General features: G+C 42.4%; 1 protein-coding gene across 11 annotated transcripts in view; it reads left to right on the forward strand.

Moving 5' to 3' along the window:
• Window positions 1-22567, forward strand: part of KIF1B (kinesin family member 1B) — a 138735-nt gene that overhangs the window by 102783 nt on the left and 13385 nt on the right. For all 11 annotated transcript variants that reach the window (XM_080656795.1, XM_080656803.1, XM_080656799.1 and 8 more), the window contains 13 exons: window positions 3226-3344; window positions 4791-4876; window positions 5205-5334; window positions 5525-5687; window positions 8330-8420; window positions 10111-10229; window positions 10862-10917; window positions 13040-13148; window positions 14465-14531; window positions 15443-15527; window positions 16668-16773; window positions 21628-21742; window positions 22293-22426. In XM_080656795.1, the coding sequence (XP_080512921.1) occupies window positions 3226-3344; window positions 4791-4876; window positions 5205-5334; window positions 5525-5687; window positions 8330-8420; window positions 10111-10229; window positions 10862-10917; window positions 13040-13148; window positions 14465-14531; window positions 15443-15527; window positions 16668-16773; window positions 21628-21742; window positions 22293-22426 (1380 nt within the window). The remainder of the gene's footprint in view (window positions 1-3225; window positions 3345-4790; window positions 4877-5204; window positions 5335-5524; window positions 5688-8329; window positions 8421-10110; window positions 10230-10861; window positions 10918-13039; window positions 13149-14464; window positions 14532-15442; window positions 15528-16667; window positions 16774-21627; window positions 21743-22292; window positions 22427-22567) is intronic.

Below are 22567 nucleotides of genomic sequence, written 5' to 3' on the forward strand. Positions count from 1 at the left end.
TTTGTATTGTGAATCAGTTGTTTAGAAAACTCAAGTTACAAGCCCATTTAATGTGAAATTTACTGGCTTAAGATATATGTATGATTTTTCTATAGTTTTATTCATTTTAATCATATCAGATTTAAGTGAAGATAGAAAGCAATGAACTCTACTTGGATTTTCAAATGGAATCTTTATGGAGCTATGGCTCAGGAATTGACCTTTGCATTTGTTTGGGTTCCCAGGTTCTAAAACTTTAGGCCCTTTAAAGTTCTTAAGGCTCTTTGAAACTAACTTTGGCCTGCAAGAAGAAGTTAGAGGAGGAAGTGAAATCACAGCAGTCAGTAAAGTGCAGGATAGTTCTTTATTTTCTCTCTTGCCTGCATTTCTCATCTGCAAACAATTTATAATAGTGCAATATCCCCTAGTTATACAACGGTCATTGTGCATGCATGGGGAGTAACTTCTTTCCTGTTCTGTGACTCACAGGATTGGGTTTCTCTACTGGCATGTAATTGCAAATACATTTCAGTTTCTTGTGAAATTCCATTTGTAAGTTTTGTTCTTTGGCTGCCTCCAGTAAATTTTTATATGACAATAAAAAGAGCTTGTCCCTTTAGCTATTCTCTTATGGCATGCTTGGATATTATGAACCATCCATCATAATTTGGGATGACATGTAAAATATTTAACCTACTTTTCCGGGTTAAAAGGGAGCAAAGGATGGTTATTCTGTGATCTAATTACCTGAATTGACATTCTTTCTGTAACTAGAACCATAATCATGTTGATTTTTCTTATCTTTATGTTGACAAAATTTGTTTCCTTTTTTGATATAACTTCACAGAACTTTCTGCTAATATATCTTTCCCTCTTTCATCCCTGTTCTCCTTCAGTCTGCTAGGTCAGAGTATAAGGACTCTCAAGAATATGGAGTAATTATAAGATACCAGGTCAAAATATTCATGGAGTTTTTATACAGCATTGATCCTGACTGCCACTCACATAGAATTACAGGTTTCTCTAAAAGGAGATATCTATAACAATACTTCCGTTCTTCCACATCTGGGATAGCCATTGCCGTAGGCAGAAAGGGGAGTCTTGTGTTTAATGTGTGCTCAAACCGTATTTCATATAATGTGCATGTGTGAACATGATATGCTGTGCCTTCAAGTGGTAAGCATTTTTAAAATTAAAAACAGGAGTTCCTGTTTTTGAGTAGCTATTTTTAAGTATAAAAAGATAACCATACAACTTAAGTAGAGTTAAGAATCTAAACATGTTCTATGTAGTCAGTGTTCATTGTGAGTAAGGCTTGGAAAAATCAACCTGGTATAAAGTTGGATGGCTTTGTTTCTCTATCTCTGGTGGAAGCCATTTTTTCTGGAAAATATTCTACCTGTACTTAAAGACAGGACAATTCCTTTTCCCATTTACTTATATATTTAGATAGATGTTCTATCACCCACCAGTGGCTAGCAAGACCAGACATAGTTCCTACCCTAATGGGTTTACAGTCTGGTGGATGAGACAGACAAATTAAATAATCACATACATAAAGAAATGTAAATCCTAAGCAATGCTGGAATCAAGTGTTACTGAGATCATATAACATTGGGGGGACCTATCATGAGAGATTGGTATTTGAGATAAGACCTCAAGATGTGGAATTAAAGGCATGAGGTGGGTAGTGGAGTTCAGAGAGGACTCCAGGCAGGAGATGAACATGTGCGATGGCTCTTTATGCCACGGCTTTGAAAGTGGGCACGTCTGGCTGGAACGTCATTAAGAGATGAGTATCATCTTGTATGTATTCTGACTTGGGAAGTGAAATTATCCATATGGTACCTTATTCCAAATTCTTAGTCTTTAATTTCTGTCACAACAGTTGATGTTTGAGAGTCTTGTTTGTAATTTTTTAAGAAGACTTTTCAGTTTTTAATTTTTTTGTGCAACAAAGCTTTAACCCTCTGTTTCTTAGCATTGCCCTCCCCCACCTTTGGAGCAGACTGAAAGGGAAGTAGACATCATTTGATCTGATTTAATGTTCATTTGCTGTTATTTTGTTATACTTTTCATTCATATTTCATTTATGCTCTTAAAGTTTTAACATTTGTTTTTCTATGGTGTATTTTTTCTATTTTCAGAATTGTTTTCATTACTTTGAGTTGAAATCCCACAAATACACTCATCTTCCTTTTCTCTTTGTTGTAAAGTAGATTTTTCAGAGCAGAAATAAAAGCAAGCAGACATGTGTCACGTTTAGTTATGTTTGATTTCTTGACGCAAATGTTTACTCTTTGTCTTGTCTTGTGTTCAAAGATCAGCATGTACCAAGTGGGAAGGCAGAGTAACAGTAGGAACTAGATGCTATTTTCCATTCACTAATGGGAATAAACACTCTCAAGTTTTGTGGTCACCAGTTTTTATTACTTAAAAATAAAATCAATAGATACAAAATTATGAAAGAAGGAAAAAGAATACAAATGGGATCGGACTTTGCCAGTTTCTTTGAAATAGAAAATGTTAGGTCTGTAACTTACCTTTGTATATGTATTTCTGAATTAGGTTTTGGACCTAGGAGTAAAACAACCTTTAGCTGCCTTCCACCTGGGCATTTACCTTGATTTCCATCCAGAGTTTCCTATAAGCTGGCTACTCAAAAACTTCTGGCTACATAGCCTTTCCACCCATATGTGTTGTAACCCTGTCTAAAGATAATAGTCATTTCTTAGAGTAAAATAAAGACCCATAACACTGTGACTTGAAATCTATTTTAGACCTATTAACTGTATTTCAGTCACATTCTTCTGCCTTTTTCGTCTCCTGATTTCTGTTTTCTATTGGGAAAAACAAAACAAACCTCTTTATAATTCCTTACATTAAAGGGTTAAGCTCTTTAATGGGCTCCCTTTTCCCCACCCTTAGCACTATTGATACACGAGTATCTTGAAAGTCTGCTTCCAATTGTTACTCTTCTACCTACAGTAGTAATTTTTATAGGGTGTGATTAATTTGGTGTAAATTGGTCTCTGTCAGCTGTTGCCAAGCATTTGCATTGGTTTATATATTATCTGTGCTAAGAAAGAATTAGAGGTAGTCTGAGAATACAGAGCAGAGAGAGAGGTAGCCTTCAGACAGAGCCTAAAAGCCAGCTCAGTTTCACAAAGGTATTTTCAATAAATCTGACAGCCAGCTTCTCCGTCGGTGGGATGCTCAGATGTGTCTCCCGGTTTCTATCTCTAGGGCATTTGTATACCTGAGCAATCTGCTGTATCCCGTGCCCCTGATCCACAGGGTGGCCATTGTCAGTGAGAAGGGTGAAGTGCGGGGATTTCTGCGTGTGGCTGTCCAGGCCATTGCAGGTAGGTGACCCTCTTCGGAAACAGAGCTGTGGACTCTTTGCTTGAAAACAGAGCAGGCCAGTTCTGCAGGGTCACACTGCAGCTGCACATACAGACTGCAGTGCGGTTTTGTTTGTCTTGGAGAAAGCGTTTATTGCTTCCTTTCTAACTGTTGTTACTAAGTATCAAAAACAGATTCTATTTAGTCTGGGCTACTGCTATTTTGGAATAATGGGATAAAGGGATTTCCTTTAACGTGAAAGACGACTCTTGGATTAACTTTATAAAAGTCATTTGCATTTTAAATAATGTGTATTAACTGCCTCAGAAGTAACTAAGGACTTTCAGTACTTTTTTTTTTTGCCTAATTTTCTCTCAGGGTACTTCTAGGCCTTTCTGTCCTTTGGCTATTATTTTGTAACTAGAGGCCCGGTGCATGGATTCGTGCACTAGTGGGGTCCCTCAGCCTGGCCTGCAGGGATCAGGCCGAAACCAGCTCCAACATCCCCCAAGGGGTCCCAGAGCGAGAGGGCGGCTCTGGGGTGACACACCCCAGAATCGGGGTCCCTCCTCTCTGGTTCCGGGTGCATCACCTGAGAACCGCAGCTGCCAAGTCACCACAGCTCAACAGCTTCTACGTTGAGCATCTGCCCCCTGGTGGTCGGCCAGTCAACCGGTCACTTAGGCTTTTATATATATAGATACACGGATTGAAAGGCTGATGCTTCTCCATGATCCAGCCTTCATTCTGAGGAAGAATGTGGCCATTTCTTATAATTTTTCTGTTTTAATTTCTAAATGCTATCCTGTGACCTTTCACCTTTACCCATGGAAATCTGTGACATATTCACCATTGTTGAAGTCTTGACAAGTACATTCTAGTACAGCCTTGGGCAAACTATGGCCCGCGGGCCGGATCCGGCTGTTCTATCCCATTCTCTTGCTCTCCCCTCTGCTCCTTCACTTTGAATTTATATTAGTTCACACAAACACTCCATCCATGCTTTTGTTCCGGCCCTCCGGTCCAGTTTAAGAACCCATTGTGGCCCTCGAGTCAAAAAGTTTGCCCACCCCTGGTCTAGTATTTTGAAATATTTATTGAGTATTATTGAATATAACCTTGCCAAGTGAAGAGATCAGTATTTTAGATATGGCATGTGAACAATATCAAGAATAAAACTGATTCTTTGCTCATTTGAGCTAAGGGGATTGGTAAGGTTACCTGAGTAGAGTTGGAAGCAGCCCTTGTGACTTTACTGCTTAGGTCTCATTTTCTCCTTCTTAAAAGAGCAAAAGGACATGTCCTTTGGCGTCTCCTCTTATATCCAAGTTCTCAGAACCTAAGGCTCCACTACTTCATTATTTATTTTATAATCCAGTAAAAGTCGTCCCCCTCTGCCTCATATGTAGTCTCATTTGATCTTTGCTTTTCTCTCTCTCTCTCTCTTTTTTTTTTTTCCTACCTAGCGGATGAAGAAGCTCCTGATTATGGCTCTGGAATTCGACAGTCAGGAACTGCTAAAATATCTTTTGATAACGAGTACTTTAATCAGGTGAGAAACCTTTCAGGAAGAGGAAAATCTAATGGAAGGAGAAGTAGTCAGGTTTATAAAAATGATGTTCAGCACTGGAGAAGAGCAATTCTTTTACCTACAACTCAAAAGTATAGGTAACCACAGGGTGTTTAATAGGATATGGGACATGTCTAAGAATTACAACTAAGGGTAAAGGCCCAATATTTATATTGCCTTTTTCAAGGCAGCTCTAATCCACATAGTTTTACAGTCACTATTAGTCATTAGGCAAATAAACAAAAGAAAGGAAACTGGGGGAAATGTATTATTGTACTACTTCATCTACCTCTCCCTGCCTTGATTTCAGAGTGACTTTTCTTCCGTTGCAATGACTCGTTCTGGTCTGTCCTTGGAAGAGCTGAGGATTGTGGAAGGACAGGGTCAGAGTTCTGAGGTCATCAGTCCTCCGGAAGAAATCAATCGAATGAATGACGTGGGTGCGTAGACACAGTTTACTGTGACTGGGGACATTTTCAAAGAGGGAAACATATTGACCATTGTATTGACCAATGAGATAGTCACTTTCATTCACTAGGAATGGAAAGAATGTCCTGCTCTCTCCTCACTGAAGGGTGATCTGTGCATTGTTTGAACCAGGTGTGTGTATGTGTGTGTGACCCTCTTTAGATTTGAAGTCAAGCGCTTTGCTGGATGGGAAGATGGTCATGGAAGGGTTTTCTGAAGAGATTGGCAACCACCTGAAACTGGGCAGTGCCTTCACTTTCCGTGTGACAGTGCTGCAGGCCAGTGGGATCCTCCCGGAGTACGCAGACATCTTCTGTCAGTTCAAGTAAGCCGTCCCTCGCTCTGCCTCCGCGGCTGTCCACCCGGATGCCGTCCTTTGTGCTCTGTGGACTGCTTTACGTTTGTGAGCCCCTGACACTCCTGAGAAATGACGACTACCGGTCTCTGAAATAAAATGCTTTCTTCCCTCAAGATGGGAGTAAGAACCAGAAACCTACAATGGAATGAAACAGAGTTCATTGTGGGAAGGGGTGTGGCCATGCCTTCTGCTAAAAGATTCTATTGTGGACCATCGCTGTCTGCTAGGAACATAGGGTCTGATCCAGACACACCTATTTATTAGTCTTTTTAATGCTCTTCATGCTGAAATGTATTAAACAAATCTCACCCTGACCCGCATCACTCAGTGGTTAGAGCGTTGGCCCGTGGACCAGAGAGTCTATTCCTGGTCAAGGGCACGTATCTGGGTTGCAGGTTCGATCCCTGCCCATGGTCGGGATGCATGTAGAAGGCAACCAATAAATGTGTCTCTCACATCAATGTTTCTCTCCTCTCTCTCCCTCCCTTTTCCTCCTCTGTCCCTCCCTTCCTCTGTCCCCATCCCCCCTCCCTTAAAGCATTGAATAATTTAGTCACCAATTATGCCTATTTAATAATTGGGGGAAAGAAAATTTAACATAATGAACAGTAATATTTTACATCAATTGAAAAAGAAAAGGTAGTATGTAGAGATGATGTGACAGGTTTCATTTCTCTTCCACTTACAAGCTTTTTCTCTCCTGTAACCCTCTTGACTCTATATTCTAGGTGCTTTCTTCTCACCACCTCCCTAGGAAAACGCTTTTGTTGAGAATCTTAAGTTTTAATACCGCCAAGCATCACTGTATCTTTGCAGCATGTGGAAGGGCCACACGAGAATGAAGCGCAGGTGCCACCAAAAGGCCGCCTCAGAGCCTGCCATCCCTCATTATGAGGCCTTCCCAGGGGCCCCGATGCAGTTATAAAGCATTGCTTTTACACAGCATTTAGCCACGTCCTGAATTAAATGTGGTTACTACATAGTAAGCCACTAATCATCGTTAAAGTATTATCCATCTAGTATTGGTTTTGCCCACTTAACATATTTTCACTACCAGCCACAAGTTTGGAGTGGGATGGAGTTGTCTAAGTGAATCAATCTTTTTGAACTTTCACTATTCTAGTTAGGCAACTGATGTATTTTATAGAAAAGACCTACTTAGTTAACTGATGTCTGAAATGACAGTGGTTTGTTGACTTTTGTCCTAACATCTACTAAAAAGAGCAGCTTGAGCACCTGGCGTTAGCTCTGGGGGAAGGGCAGGTGGACTCGTGTTGAGAGAAGACGCAGATCCTTTTTGGGTTTTTATGAACTCTCACTTGGCCTGCAGAGGGAAGACACAGCTGTAGACTTCACCTTTCACCCATGTGGAGCCCCGGGATGGTTGCACCTGCTCCAAGCAGAGCATTGGATGAGTACCGATCAGAGATCACCCACCTCTGGTGGTACCATGTATAGTCCTCAGGCTCATTGAACTAATGTGGGAGGCAAGGGATTCCTTGTCCTCCTCTCTCTACCCCCTATTCAAAGCATTCTTTTTCCCTTTTTTCTTGGGAGAGTGTGAGATGTTCTTTTTTCTCTAATCCTCACCCGAGGATATTTTTCCATTGATTTTTAGAGAGAGTGAAAGGGAGGACATGAGACAGAGAGAGAAACATCGATGTGAGAGAGACACATTGACTGGTTGCCGCCCACATGAGCCCCCACCAAAGCTGGGGATCGAGCCTGCAACCGAGGTTCGTGCCCTTGACCGGAATTAAGCCCCAAACCTTCAGTCCATGGGTAGACACTCTATCCTCTGAACCAAACAGGCTAGGACAATGTGGAATGTCCTTTTGATGCATATTTCTGTCTGGCACTAAATCCTTGTATTGAGGATGCTTTAATTCTTCGATTTTTATTTCAGACTTATAATAGGGAGGGAGAGAGAACAATAAAACCTCACTATTGTGAGAACAAATAAACATAGCCCACTGATGCAACAAATATTTCAGGAGTATCTTATATATCTCAAGCCCTGTGGGAGACACTCACTATCTTTTGAGCAGACAGGCATATAAATACATTACTACAAACAGTGAAATCATCACTATTGAGAAAATACATTTCTAGTGCTGTGGGGACACAGAACTATTTCCATGAGTCAGGACAGACTCTTTGCAAGAGGTGGCATTTGCATCTACTCATAGCTGGTCTGAGAGTCTCTTAGGCAAGTACGCCATCCACAGGCTGTGGTACTACCTTGTAGAAGCTTCAACCTGCCAAATCCTTTCTACACAAAACAATTTCATAATTTTTATTCTCAGTGAAAAAACACAAGGGAACAGGAGTTCGCTGAATTCACTCTCCAAGCTCTCTAGTGATTCTTGCATATACATCCACCTAGCTAAGTGATCAGGGTCAGATAATTTTTAATCATTTTTGAAATAAAGTGTAAAATATTATCTGAGTGATATGGACAATGTTTTGACAAGGATATGTAAATAACTTGCTCAATTAAAAACTCTGCTTAAATAGGCGGTTTCCATGCCATCCAAGTCGAGCTGTTACAATAGAGATCCTGATGAAACCATGTAATGAAACGGTCTCGCTCTTATTTTTCCATTAAGCTTTTTGCATCGCCACGATGAAGCATTCTCCACTGAACCCCTCAAAAACAACGGCAGAGGAAGTCCTCTGGGCTTTTATCATGTGCAGAATGTAAGTGACATGAACTTTTTTTTTTTGCCAGATGTATTGCGGGTTTGTGGTACCTTGAAGTGGCTGGTGTGAGGCAGTCACGTGTGGGCTCCCTTGGGCTTTCTCAGAGCGGCTGTGTGAGGAAATCTGTGGGAGAATAGACAATGGAGGGAGTGGCCAGAGCAGTGAGCCCATCCTCCAGGACCGAGCAGCTGGCCTTCTGTGAATTACCGAGGGCCCCGCGAGTCCTGTCCAGGTTCATCTGCCAGTAAAATCTTCCATCACTTGGAATGTAGTGAGTTGTTTTTAGTGTTTCCTTCATAGGAAAGAAAGCATTTTAGTGTGAGTTTTGTTAAAGTTAATATATTTATTGTCCTTTAAACTGTAAGGTACTTACATTGTTCAGTTGCAAGTAAGATAAAAACTACTCAATACCTTTGTAGCTAAGATTCAGATTGTCTTCCTTGCAGTTGATACTGTGATGATCCATTAATGCCCCTTACAGCTCTTTCATATGTGGAGTAAGAGAAGAGACCTTCCATCTCCTCTAGGAAGATTCACTATAACTCTCTTCACAAGGCATCATCCTCATCACTATAGCCAACGTTCCTCGAGAGCTTATTTTGTGTCAGTCTCTGTTGAGAGTGCTTTTTCATGTCTTAATTCATTTAATCCTCACCTTTATGCCATCGATGGCCATAATCCCCATGTTAGAGCTGTGATAACAGAGGCACAGAGCAGTTAAAGCCTCTCGCCCAGGTTACAAAGCTAGGAAGAGGTGGAGATGGGGTTTGAACGCACAGAAATGTTGCTCTGGCTCCAGGATCTTCACTACTGCATGAGACCGTCTCTCATTCTCTTGTTGACATATCTACCTCTAAAGTACGAGGGGAAACGACAACTCCAGAAGTGGAACAAGCAAACACAAAACACTGTTTTCTTTTTTATGTTTAATTGTATAAATATGAGCATGCATGTGTCCAGTAAACATTGGCTACTGCGCACAAGGACTGTGCCTGGCACCCTGGGGAATGCACAGGAGAATCACAGATGATCTATTCCTGAAGAGCTCACAATTCCGACAGGGAAATAAATGCTTATTTAAGTAACATGATCTAGGGACATTAGAAAGGCACTTACTAAATGCAGTGCGAGTCCAGAGAAGGCAAAGTTATTTCCATGAACTTTGAGTTGCTTTTTTTGTTGGGTGTGGATGGTTGGGTATGGAAAGGAGGTGAGGACACTTCTTGGAGAACATAGTATAAATAAGGGAAGGCATTGTACCTGGCACGTGATGAACAGCCCTGTTTCCCTTATTGTTGTTACTGTTTGAGCTGAGCCTTGAAGTCTAGGAATAACTTAGAGGTATGGAGGTGTGGAAGGCCTTGCAGGCAGGGCTGCAGCCTGGACCATCTAAGGGCGAAACAGGAGAGAGCGGGTGAGTTTGATTAAGCGGAAACAAGTGTACGGAGAGCAGCCGGGGGCAGAGATCGGTTCAGGCAGATGGTGGAGGGTGTCAAATGCCTGCGGCTCAGTAAAGTTGCCCCAGAATGAAAGGCAGAGAGGAGCCCCAGCTTATCCTGTGGGAGGCGTGCAGAGTAAAATACCCAGCACATACCCAGCTCTAAAGTGCTCAAGTCTGATTGCAGCAAAAATGTCTTGTCTTTTAATAAATCTTTCCCTAATATAGTTTGGCTTTATTCCTTACTAGATTGCAGTGGAGGTCACTGAATCGTTTGTGGAATATATCAAAACCAAGCCTATAGTATTTGAAGTCTTCGGGCATTATCAACAGCACCCACTTCACCTGCAAGGACAGGATCTTAACAGGTTTGGGCCAGATGAACAAATATTTTGTTGATATTATTATCGTTGTTATTGTCACTTGCTGGAAAGGAGGAAATCCTTTGAGGGATTAAGATAACTAAATAACAGTTTTATGTTACTTGATGTTTTCTCTATTAGAAACTTCACCACCTTTTTTCCTACGCCACCTAATCACTAGTTGTAGGTAGAGCACATTGAATTTTGCCCAGGTGGTCTTGAGTACCATCTTTTTGTAGGGAGAGACTGAATAGGACCGAAAGTTGAAGTGACAGGGCTATACCATGAAATTGTGTATAATTGTCCCTAAAGGCCCAGCACTTTATGAAGCAAAAGTTCTAAGTGGAGACATCAAAATTGGTGAGGAGAGCAACAGTGGGGACTTTGGGATGATGGCAGAGAGTCAGTGTTAACAGAACAACTTTCCTACTTCATTTATTAGCTAAGACTTAGAAGGGGACTTTTATTAAAATGTCTTAGCCTCAGTTATACTCTGTGGAGTTATGCCTGGTATCTGATACTATCTATGCTGGAGCTGAAAGCACAAGCCATCTGTGCCTAGAGGGGACTTAAACATGCCATTATTAGCTACATGGGACTCTCTTTATCTTAAGAACTTGGTCTTCCTTCCTTCACAGTCCTCCTCAGCCATCTCGACGATTCTTCCCTCCGCCCATGCCGCTCTCCAAGCCAGGTGAGCTCTAGCTGCGTGCTTTGCATGATGTTCTGTGTGTGAATACATCTCTTACTCTGAATGACTCCTCCGACAACAATCATGTTCAAATTCCTGCTCCTTTTCTATGTATCCTTACATATTCTCGTATCTAGCCAGAACTGGAATTCTTGGCTCCTGACTTAAAATGAGCAGTGAGAAACAATAGGACTCAATTCTTGCCAGTTCTCTGGTCTTATTGTCAATTTTCATTTCATAAGCTCCCTGTTCCCAAATCTCTCCGCTTTGTACGTAACTCCCCGTAACTGCCGGGGCTGGGCTTTTTTTTCATACTAAATTTATCCTGCATGTTCATTTATCATGTTTTGATTTTTCTTTGTTTATTTTCATTCTTTTTCCTCATTTCCCACATTCCCACCCCTCCCTGTGCTCATTCTCCACCTCTGTCCTCATCCCCATCCTACCTTCAGACCATGAGAGAAAGATTGAGCTGATTCGATTTCTCGTGTCTGGCTATGTGAATGTGCATGCGTTGGACACACTTTCTGAGCACGCCAGTGTGCTTGCAACCTCTGCTGCTGCCACCTTCCAGGATGGGGCGGACCCCCTGCCGCCTTTTCTCTTTCTGCCAGTTCCCAGCTGCCAGAGCGAGAGGGTACCTAAACGAGATGGTTAGTAGGTAAATTAGCTCTGTCTTAGATGTAATAGCTCAGGGGCTTGTCCTAGAGCCTGGCTTTCTGTGTGACACACCGACCTCTCTGCTACTTGAACTGACTGACGAGATCATGTCACAGTTGCTTCAGAGAGATTTCAGGAAGCACCCTGTCTACTTGTGCCTCTTTCACCTCACCCTGGGGGAGAGGGCTCCTTATATTTGTTTGTTTGGTGTCTTTGCAGTAGTATTTTTAAGATTTTTACTAGTACATGTTTTTGGTTTGGATTTTTAATGCTTCTGGTTTTGCTTCCTGACCCTTAGATGACTGTCAGAATCATTAACCCTATTTTCCTCTTTATTCGCGTCACCAACTCCTGTGGGAGTCAGCGGGGTGGGCCATGCTGACAGGCTACACGTATGAACAGCACTGTGTTACTCAGAAAACCCCTTCAGATCCATTGTCGTGGATCCTCATAATACCTTTCTGAGATAGCAGGCGAAATATTAGGATCTACATTTTATAGATGAGGAGACAGACGCATAGAGATTCAGTGACTCAGCCAAAGCCACATGGCTTTTAGTGGTTGGGCAATGATTCGATCCCCAGTCACTGGACTCTCACCCCAGTGCTCCCATGTTCTGAGCAGAGGACCCTCTTTGTATTGCCAGAGTTTAGAGTTTCTACACAGTGTTTCAGAATGCCCATTATGTAGAATCTAAAATTCTTGGAAATAGTGGGTTTTGGTTAATGTATTTCATCAGTATAGTTAAGAATATGGAATTTAAATCTGAAGAAACTGTGTAACAAGAGAGTTACAGAATCCTGTGTTTAGAGATCAGACCAGTGCTTCCCAAACTTGTCTGCACATTGGAATCACCTGGGGAGTTTCAAACCTCTCAGACGACTGGGTCCCACCCCGAGAGATTGTGGTTTAATTGGCCTGGGGTGCCTGGGCTCTGCATCTTTGAGAACCCCGGGTGACTCGCATGGGCAGGGAGGTTCAGGAACCACTGCGTTGGAGGACGGGTCTGTCTCCCGTAATGCTGCTGCTCCGCATGCCACAAAGCGCAAGCGTCTTTGTGAGAGAGAAGCATCAATTGGTTGCCTCCTACTCGTGCCCCTACTGGGGCAGGAATTAAACCTGCAGCCAGAGTACATGCCCTTGGTGGAAAATCGAACTCTTGACCCTTCAGTCCGAGGGCCAGTGTTCTAACCACTGAGCTACCAGCCAGGGCGAACCTTGTTTTCTTATCGTTGGATAATTTGAGAGGGAGAAAGATACTGACTCTTCCTTCCCTTGTTCTCTGAATTTAGAGGTCCTGATATAGTTAATGTTGGCGTTTTTCTGGGTCTTCCACATTGAAACCTATCCCCTGACTCTTGTTGCCTTTCCCAAGTGGGTCCTTGAAGCCTGACATTAGAGAAGCTTATACTTTACTAAGTAGACTTGGATCAGATTTTGACTTTTTCTAAAACTTTTTTTAAAGTTCCAGCCACCAAGTTAAACACCATGAGCAAAACCAGCCTTGGCCAGAGCATGAGCAAGTATGATCTTCTGGTTTGGTTTGAGATCAGTGAACTGGAGCCTACAGGAGAGTAAGTCCAACTTTCTAAACTTTAAATAAGCTCAAGTTTTTCAAAATTAGAAAATGTAATTTTGAGTCTCTATTCTTGTTCATGAATCATTGTCACTTTCAAATTCCAGTTTTGAATTGAATGTTGGTGGTCTTGCTATTACTGTTTGAATCACACGTTTGTCAGAGAACTGACTACTTAGTGTAATAATTTACCTTCTTATTAGCAACAGCAAGATCATGGCGCCTGGCACTGTGTTAGGAGGGAAGACAACCTACATAGTGAGTTTTAGCAGCAAAGAGAGAAGCATTTTGCTCATCATATGGTCAAGACTTGAATTAATAATCTCAGTGAGGGGGGTGGGGGCAGTGTTTCCCTAGACCAGGATTTCTCAACCGTGGCGCTATTTGGGGCCAGTTAATTCTCTGATGTCAGGGGCCGTCCTGTGTGTTGTAGGATATTTAGCCACAATCCTGGCTTCTACCCACTATATGCCAGTAGCACATTGCCAAACGTCCCCGGGGGACCAAAACCACCCCCAGTTGAGGACCATTGTCCTAGATCAAAATGATGAGCATCAGCCTACTTTCTCTGTATGAGCTGTGTTAGAGCAAGTGGTAAATGTACCAGTTATCGTTTTCTCTAAAATGCTTTTGGAAAAACACGCCAAAAAGATCCCCCCCTGAAATCGAGGCAATGGGCTGTGTTAGTTAATGTAGAGGGTAGGGGATGAATGCTATCCTGATGACCCTCTGTGTGTAATGCTAAGTACCACCACCATCATGCTCATCTCCATGTAACAGTTACTGAGTTCCCACTGTGTGTGAGGTCTGCAGCTGTCGACTCTGTGTGCAGTTGTCAGTAGAGACATCGCTGTAAGGAATGTGACTTCCCATAGACAGATCCATCATGTGATTATGGCTTGCATTATGAGGGAGAGATAGTTACAGTATTGCTTTCTACTGAGTTAATTTCTTTCTGATTCTTGTAACATGATGTAGACTCTGAAATGATCTCCTCTCTCCTTGTACTCCCTGTTGTAGTATGCATTATTTATGGAATATCTGTTATGCAAGGGGCTGGAATAGAGTCAAAAGACATTACTGTCCTGTGAGCACTTAAGTCAAGTAAGGATGAAGAGACATAGACATGTGGAAACGTTTACTGGATGTGAATGACCGTGTGATTAAATGCCTGAATGGTGAGAAAAACATGGATCGGAGTTTAGGAAAGCAAAGACCAGCGGGGGACAGCAGCCAGGGAAGACCTGTGGAGAGGTAGCACTAGTCAGCTTGAGCGTCTGTCTCACTCTTCCCCGTGCATTTCTGTTGTTGCAGGTATATCCCGGCTGTGGTGGACCACACAGCAGGCTTGCCCTGCCAGGGGACGTTCTTGCTTCACCAGGTACTAATGAGGGAGCAAAAGAGACCTAGGAGGAAACACACACAAAAGTTTAGAATAAGAACCATAACTCTGATTTTCTGCTTTTCCTCTCCATTTCTAAGGGATGTGGAGGAGGCGGGACATTGTCCTATTCTTTTTTATTTTCCTTTTTTATATGCTTGTTTTTAATTTCTTCCTCAGACTTTGGCTTATATATACTCTTTTTTTTTAATATATTTTATTGATTTTTTTACAGAGAGGAAGGGAGAGGGATAGAGAGTTAGAAACATCGATGAGAGAGAAACATCGATCAGCTGCCTCCTGCACACCTCCTACTGGGGATGTGCCCGCAACCAAGGTACATGCCCTTGACCGGAATCGAACCTGGGACCTTTTCAGTCTGTAGGCCGACGCTCTATCCACTGAGCTAAACCGGTTAGGGCATCTTATATATACTCTTGCTTTTACATATAAATATATAATACAGCCCCAGCTGATTTGGCTCGGTGGATAGAGCGTCGGCCTGCAGACTAAAATGTCTCAGGTTTGATTCCGGTCAAGGGCACATGCCTAGGTTGCTGTCTCAATCCCCAATAGGGGGCATGCAAGGGCAACTGATCAATGATTCTCTCATCATTGATGTTTCTCTTCCTCTCTGAAATCAATACAAATACATTTTTTAAGAAGAGAGAGACAGTGGTTGTCAAACCACTGAGCCAAACTGACTAGGTCTAAGCATCTGTTCTTAAAGCCATGTCAGAACCTGGCTCTGGGCCCCTGACCTGTCCCATTGTTTAGAATAACAGTGTGGAGAGCATTTCCATTCTTTCTCCATACCTCTCCTTCCTGCCCTCTGCCACACCAAACATTCCAGAAACAGGAGGAAATAATAGTTTGTCCCAGCTAAATCACAGCCCTGCTCCATTCCCTAGGGCATCCAGCGAAGGATCACAATGACCATCGTCCATGAGAAGGGAAGCGAGCTCCATTGGAAAGATGTTCGTGAGCTGGTGGTAGGTGAGTACATTCCATTGGCTGAGGACGGAGCCAGGCTTTGTGGAGATCACATTGTTCCTGGTGGCGCACAGGGACTATGTGGGAGGCTGTATTCGAGCGTGTGGCCCAAGGAGAATGCAGAAGTCTTGACCCTGAAGCTACTCTTTCTCTCAGCTCCACCATCAGGGATTCGTGATTCAACCATTGTTTTACTCGGGTACCGTGGAATGGTTCTGTGCTAGAAGTCTCTGCTCATTGTGAGCTCGCCCTTCACTTGAAGAGACAACATAGAAATGTACAAAGCAGTTTGATAAGTGCCAAAATGAGAACAGACTGTGATAAGAGAGTTCACAACACACGGATCCGAGAGGACTGGGTTAGCTTTGTGGGAGAGGATTGGAATAGGTTCCAGAGCGACTAGAGGGGCTTTGTTCTGTTTTCCACACAAGGAAACATTTTAGGTCGATAGTCTGGAATATGTGTAATATGCAAATGGCCAGCACCCCATAGGCATAAGGTGTAGTGAGAGGGAAAAACTCGCTAAATAGTATAAACTTGAGAATGTGTGGCAGGGGTTCTGAGCCTTCTATTGCTTTAAACCCATTGGCAGTAGTGAAGCCTCAGAATTAGGTTTTTAAATGTGGAAAGTACTTGGGATTACAAGGGGAACTATATAATACTGAAATACAATTGTTAAACTGCTAAACAAATGTGTTCTTTATTGATACATTAAATAAGCAGCAGGTTGAATTTCTATTTCAAAGTAGTGATGACTATCTAGATATTTTACATTAGTGTGATATGAAAACATCTGTGTCTCTGCTGAGGATGAATTCATAGTACTGCTGATTCTCCCGTGGTTTGTCCCCTCCCTTCATAATGGAAGAAAATGCCAAATTTCAGTTAGAGGTTCATGAAAATAAAATTGTAATTTTTTTCCTGGTGAAGTTCCTGGACATTTTGAATTCTATTCATAGACCCTCCCCTTTGGTGTCTGTGGATGAGATAAGAACCCCTGGAAGGAAGATTATACTCTGTTATCTGGGACAGTGGTTGTTAAGCTTTTTCAAAAGTAATTTTTATGTGGAATATTATTACAGAACAGAAGAGATGCTTTCTTTTTCAAATATACCCACGCTCTGGTGTCTTTACTTCTTCTAGGGCGGATTAGGAATAAGGCTGAGGTGGATGAAGCTGCGGTTGATGCCATCCTCTCCCTAAATATCATCTCTGCCAAGTACCTGAAGTCTTCCCACAACTCCAGCAGGTGGGGCACCTACAGAGTGTGATGAGTCACCCCGGGGGACTGATTGGTACACCCTCAGATTCTTCATGCATTAGTGACTTCTATTTAGAGCAGGGGTGGGCAGACTTTTTGACTCGAGGGCCACAATGGGTTCTTAAACTGGACCGGAGGGCCGGAACAAAAGCATGGATGGAGTGTTTGTGTGAACTAATATAAATTCAAAGTAAAGGAGCGGAGGGGAGAGCAAGAGAACCGGATAGAACAGCCGGATCTGGCCAGCGGGCCGTAGTTTGCCCAAGGCTGATTTAGAGGAAGAAACTAATTCTCTCCTCACTTCAGAATCCTTATTTCATCCCCATCACCCTACTTTTTCAAAATAAGCAGAGGATTTCTCTGTGTTTGTGTGTTCCTGGAAAACTTGCTCACAGCTATGTTGAGAAGAGGGAGACGAAAAATAAGACAATAGGAAAAAAACGGGATTAAAAGTTTGGGCCAGAATTAATTTCCCGTTGTTGCCTTGTGCTGTCGTTTTGTGTCGGAAGGAGAAGAAGGAAACAAGCCTCCGCCTTTTGCCTAAGAGGCGCTGGCAGGGGTGGAGAAGACAGGGCCCAGCAGCAAGTCAGATGCTGTAGGAGACGAACTGGGTTTGTCCGAAGCAGCTTACCTTTTGCAACAGAAGCTTAAAAAGTTGACTGAAGTCAAGAATAATGAAAAGATACACACTTCAAACATTTTCATTTTAATTTAAACTACATAAATGTACATTGATTTGTCAAGCGCTTGCTATAAAGCCAAGGCCTTTTAATTTATCGTAGGATCATTTATTGGATGTCCGGTTGTGTTTCTTGCAAAACCATATCCATAATTCATCATCTGTGACTTTTACTTTGGTGGAGCAAGAACTAGAAACCTATGAAGAAAATATAAGTGCCATATCTTTTAAACTTTTTACCATTTAGCATTAAAATTTTATCATTTCCCCTTTCTTTCACATTGATCTCACCCACAATTTAACAACTGTTTTTTCACACAACTCACCATTATCAAAACAGTCCACTGAGTTTTTACACTTAGTTTTGATTTACAATGAACAGAAATTCTCTTTGTCCTAATGTCTCATTGATTTGCCTACCAGTTGATTAAATTAGATGGTTACATTAATGCAGCTTCATAAATAGGTTTGGGACAGATATTACCAACACTTGATAAGCTTGCAGCTCACCTCTCTGGAGCAGGTGGTCTGGATATATGAGAGCTATCTCTAGTTTCAAATGGTCAGTGAGAAATGGACATCAGTCTTTATACTTTAGGGACATGGAGAATGTAAGTCAATGCGGTAAGTTACTAAATGGAGTTTGCTTAAGAGCTTCTATTTAATGTTTACAGTTGCACTTACAGAACTGCAATTTGGGTGTGTTATGTGTGCACGTTAGCGGGTTTTTCTGATACATTGGTAGTGGAGTGTGACTCACAAGGCCATGGCTCCTTTCCTTCCGAGTCCTACATTGATGTTACATAATTGACTTTGTTTCCCACAGCAGTTTCCTACCATTCCGATACTCGGTCACCTCCGAAAGGGGTGCTAATGGAGGTGGTCTCCACATCCCCTCCTCTGCCCAGCATTTTCTGTAATTGAAGGTCTGGGAGAGGGACCCATATCATTGTAACCCCTCTATAAATTGTGTCCCATGGAGTTCTCTGTTGATTGTCCACTTGAATTCACTTTGCTAATTTGTCTTTTTTATATATTTATTTTCTTCTGCTTTTCTCTCCTTTCTTTCCCTTTTTTTTTTCTTTTGCTGCACTAACAAAAGCCTTTCCTGTGTTTTTTCAGGCTCTTTCTTGATAAGGATATTCCTAGGTATTTTCTGTTTGCTTTTTTGCACATAGAGATTCTAGTTTATCAGAATGCTTGATGTCTTCTGTTGCTTTGACTGTTTTAATTTTGTGTTTTCCCCACCCAAACCTAAGCAGCCCTGGAATAGAGAAAGACTCTGCTGCCTGTTGTGCCCAGGGCTTTCTGATGTGTGTACGCTTCCACATGCGGCTTCCTAAATGCTGTGGAGTCTTTCATTATTTTCTATTCCATTTACTAAACCTGTCCGTTTTATTCGTATGCCCACGACGTTCCCCTCCTACATCGCAAATAGAATGTCACTCCGCTCACTTCGTAGAGAACCTCAGGCTTGTGTTTTCCTTCTTTGTCTTCTCTCTGTCAGAAGCTGAAAGGTTTGCTGCTCCGTGTGTAGCTTTGCATGATCGCTCACTTTTTCTTTGTTTCTGTCCTGTGTGGTGGTAGAGGCCCAATCAGCTATCTGGGTAGCTGAGTCTGTGAGAAATATTTTGTTTGTTTTTAAGCTTTTCTCTTTCTCCTGTCAGGGCTGCTTATCTATCTGTTTGTTTTCTCTTTTGGAATAGAAAAAATCCTGATTCAATAGTGAAGGAAATTTTTCCTCTCTCTCTCTCTCTCTCTCTCTCTCTCTCTCTCTATCTGATTTAGAGAAGAGAAAAGTGATACATGACAGTATAGCCTAAAAGGTTTTAATGTTTTTTTAAAAAGACACACACACACACACACACACACACACACACACACACACACACGGGGCCATTATTCAGACTTTTCTGGAAATCCACTTGAAATCACTTCCTAACCACTGTAGGAGCCATACAGGAAAACATGTCTCAAGATTCAGCCCTGTTTCTAACTCTGAGTTCTCTTACTAGCTTGATTCAGTTGACATCACTAGTGTTGGTTGTATTTCTTACCACCACCTCTCAAGAACTGCCAAAAGAATGTGCTGCAGTAACTCCCACACATCAAGCAAAACCACCCTCCCCGATACCCGAAGATTTAGGTGGAGTCAAAAATTCCTTTATGTTAGCCAAGTTTCTACCAGTGAAATGTTCTCTTTAGGTTAAATGAAAATAACCTGAAAACAGAAATGTGAAGAAGTTGTCTTACACAAATTGAAATCATTTGCCTCTGTTGGAAAAGAGTCATAAGACCTAAATAGTGGCACAGGCTTCCATCCTATTTTGGCCTCCTCGTTATCTCATCTTTGTCTTGTTAATAGTGTCTACATTCCTTTGGTGGCCTTGTAGAGACTTTTCTTGATCCTACTAACTAGCATGTGAGAGAGTAAAGAGTATTTCTATATCCCAAGAAACTAGAAACACCAATCAGAAAGGATATATGCACCCCTATGTTCATAGCAGCGCAATTCACCATAGCTAAGATTTGGAAACAGCCTAAGTGCCCATAAGCAGAGTGGATTAAAAACCTGTGGTACATCTACATAATGGAATACTATGCTGCTGTGAAAAAGAAGGAATTCTTACCATTTGCAACAGCATGGAGAGCATTATGCTAAGCGAAATAAATCCGTCAGAGAAAGATAAATATCGCATGATCTCACTCATTTGTGGAATATAATGAACAACTAAACTGATAAACAAACACAGGATCCAGAGACAGAGAAGCATTGATCAGGCTGTCAAAAATCAGAGGGAGCCGAAACCGGTTTGGCTCAGTGGATAGAGCGTCGGCCTGCGGACTGAAGGGTCCCGGGTTCGATTCCGGTCAAGGGCATGTACCTTGGTTGCGGGCACATCCCCAGTGGGAGGTGTGCAGGAGGCAGCTGATCGATGTTTCTCTCTCATCGATGTTTCTAGCTCTCTATCCCTCTCTCTTCCTCTCTGTAAAATATCAATAAAATATATTTAAAAAAAAATAAATAGTCCGCAGTCAGACGCTCTATCCACTGAGCCAAACCGGTTAGGGCTAAACATATCATTTTTAAAATAAATAAATAAAAACTTCTCTTGAATCGGGTGAGGTGTATTGCACGTGCAGAGAGCTAATGGCAATGGGAAATCCACTCTGCTGGGTAGACGGGTGTCTTCCCGGACACTGGTTATGGGGTCTGAGAAGGGAGACTGCCGTAGCGTTGGGAGTTGATATGTAACTACGTTACTCAGTCCAGTGCTTCAGAGGAGCGTGCTGGACTGGAGGGTGAATGTCAGTTAGGGTCTATGGTGTTTTACCCGTAGGAAAAAGAAAGCTATTAGAACAACTTGAAAAAAATCATGGCACCCACCCAAAGTCAAATCTTATCCTGTCACCATATATTAGAACCCCCTACTCCTCCCACACGGTGCAATATACAAATCTTGTAACTGAAACCTATATGTTCATGCTGACCAATGTCACCCCAATAAATTTAATTTTTTTAAAAAGTCATTAAATCAAACTTCTAGTTATTAAATGTAAGATTGACTTTCAAGTGAGGGGTTTTTTTTAAACACATAGTAGTTGGCTACCTCGGGTGTTAAAAATCATTTTACTGACACATCAGCTAAGAATAACCTCTTGTTCTTTTATTTGAAGCAAGGCTTTCTATACTGTTTCCTCCAGTAATTCTCCCAGATGTGTTTGTGACATCTGTGAGGCCAGCAAAAGTGGGCTGTGACATGAAGACTGCAGCCCACAAATTACCGAGTATTTGCTTCCTGCTCTCGATTAACCGATGGGCATACTTAGTCTTTCTTTCTTCTTTCGCTTTCTGTCCATACTCACTCATCCTTTCATCTTAATGCCTTCGGTTGACCTCACTGTTTCTATTTTAGGCAGAGGAGAAGCAGGCTCCTCAAAATAAATAAAAAACAGCATAGCTAACCGCCCCTTGATGGTGGGCAGGGCCAGAAGGGGGCGTCCTGCCTTTCCTCCCGGCGTAAAGGTCCCCTCTGCCGTTAGACCTCAGTACGCTGAGAGCTGCTTGGCATGGGCTCTGTGTGGACACTGACAGGGACAGTGCTGGGCCAAGGCGACTTCAGCTTCTGTCGGATGACTTTCTCCTGCTTCTCTGACCGTAGGACCTTCTACCGTTTTGAGGCCGTGTGGGACAGCTCCCTCCATAACTCCCTCCTTCTCAACCGAGTGACACCCTACGGGGAAAAGATCTACATGACCTTGTCGGCCTACTTAGAGGTGAGGAGACCCGGAACTTGAGTTGCTATGAACAGGCAGCCCCGAACAGTGGACAAGCTAGAGCAGGAAACGGGGAGAAAAGATTCCACTGAGGTCCTTTCTCCCTCCACATCCGAAGTTAATTATTTTTTTAAAAGATAAGCTTTCTAAAAAATTAATTTGAGAGAGACGGAGAAAGAGAAAGAGAGAGAGAGAGAAAGAGCAATCGGTTGCCTCCCAAACTTGTCCTGACCGGGAATCGAACCCACCTTACAGGCTGCTGCTCCAACAAACAGTTACACCAGCCAGGGCTAGTTATTTATTTTATTATACTTTGCTAACTGGTCTGATTATATTAGTTCCTGTTCCTAATCTCTATTTAATAAAAAAGTTACAGGACTTTTCTTAGAGCTTCGCATTAGTACCCTAATCACCATTCTTCAAAGAATGTATGATTTTAAGAAAATGTGGCCGCCTGCTTTTATAGTCATGGACAGAGCCTAGTGGTGGCTAACAGCACAGACTGTCGCAGATGCTCTGTCTGTATCTAATGGGGCCTGTCTGCTTTCAGCTGGATCATTGCATCCAGCCAGCTGTCATCACCAAGGACGTGTGCATGGTCTTCTATTCTCGGGACGCCAAGATCTCCCCGCCACGCTCTCTGCGCAGCCTCTTTGGCAGCGGCTACTCGAAGTCACCAGACTCGTAAGTTTTTGAGACAAGTTCAGCTTCCAGTTGGTTTGCCCAGTAAAGAATCAGCAGAGCCCTGGGCAGCCCTGGCTTGCTGTTTCAGGGTAGTTGACAACCTGTAAGCCATTATGGCACTGACACTTGGGCTGCAGTGAC

Source organism: Plecotus auritus, assembly GCF_963455305.1.
Source record: "Plecotus auritus genome assembly, chromosome: 2".
In the NCBI taxonomy this organism is placed as follows: domain Eukaryota; kingdom Metazoa; phylum Chordata; class Mammalia; order Chiroptera; family Vespertilionidae; genus Plecotus; species Plecotus auritus.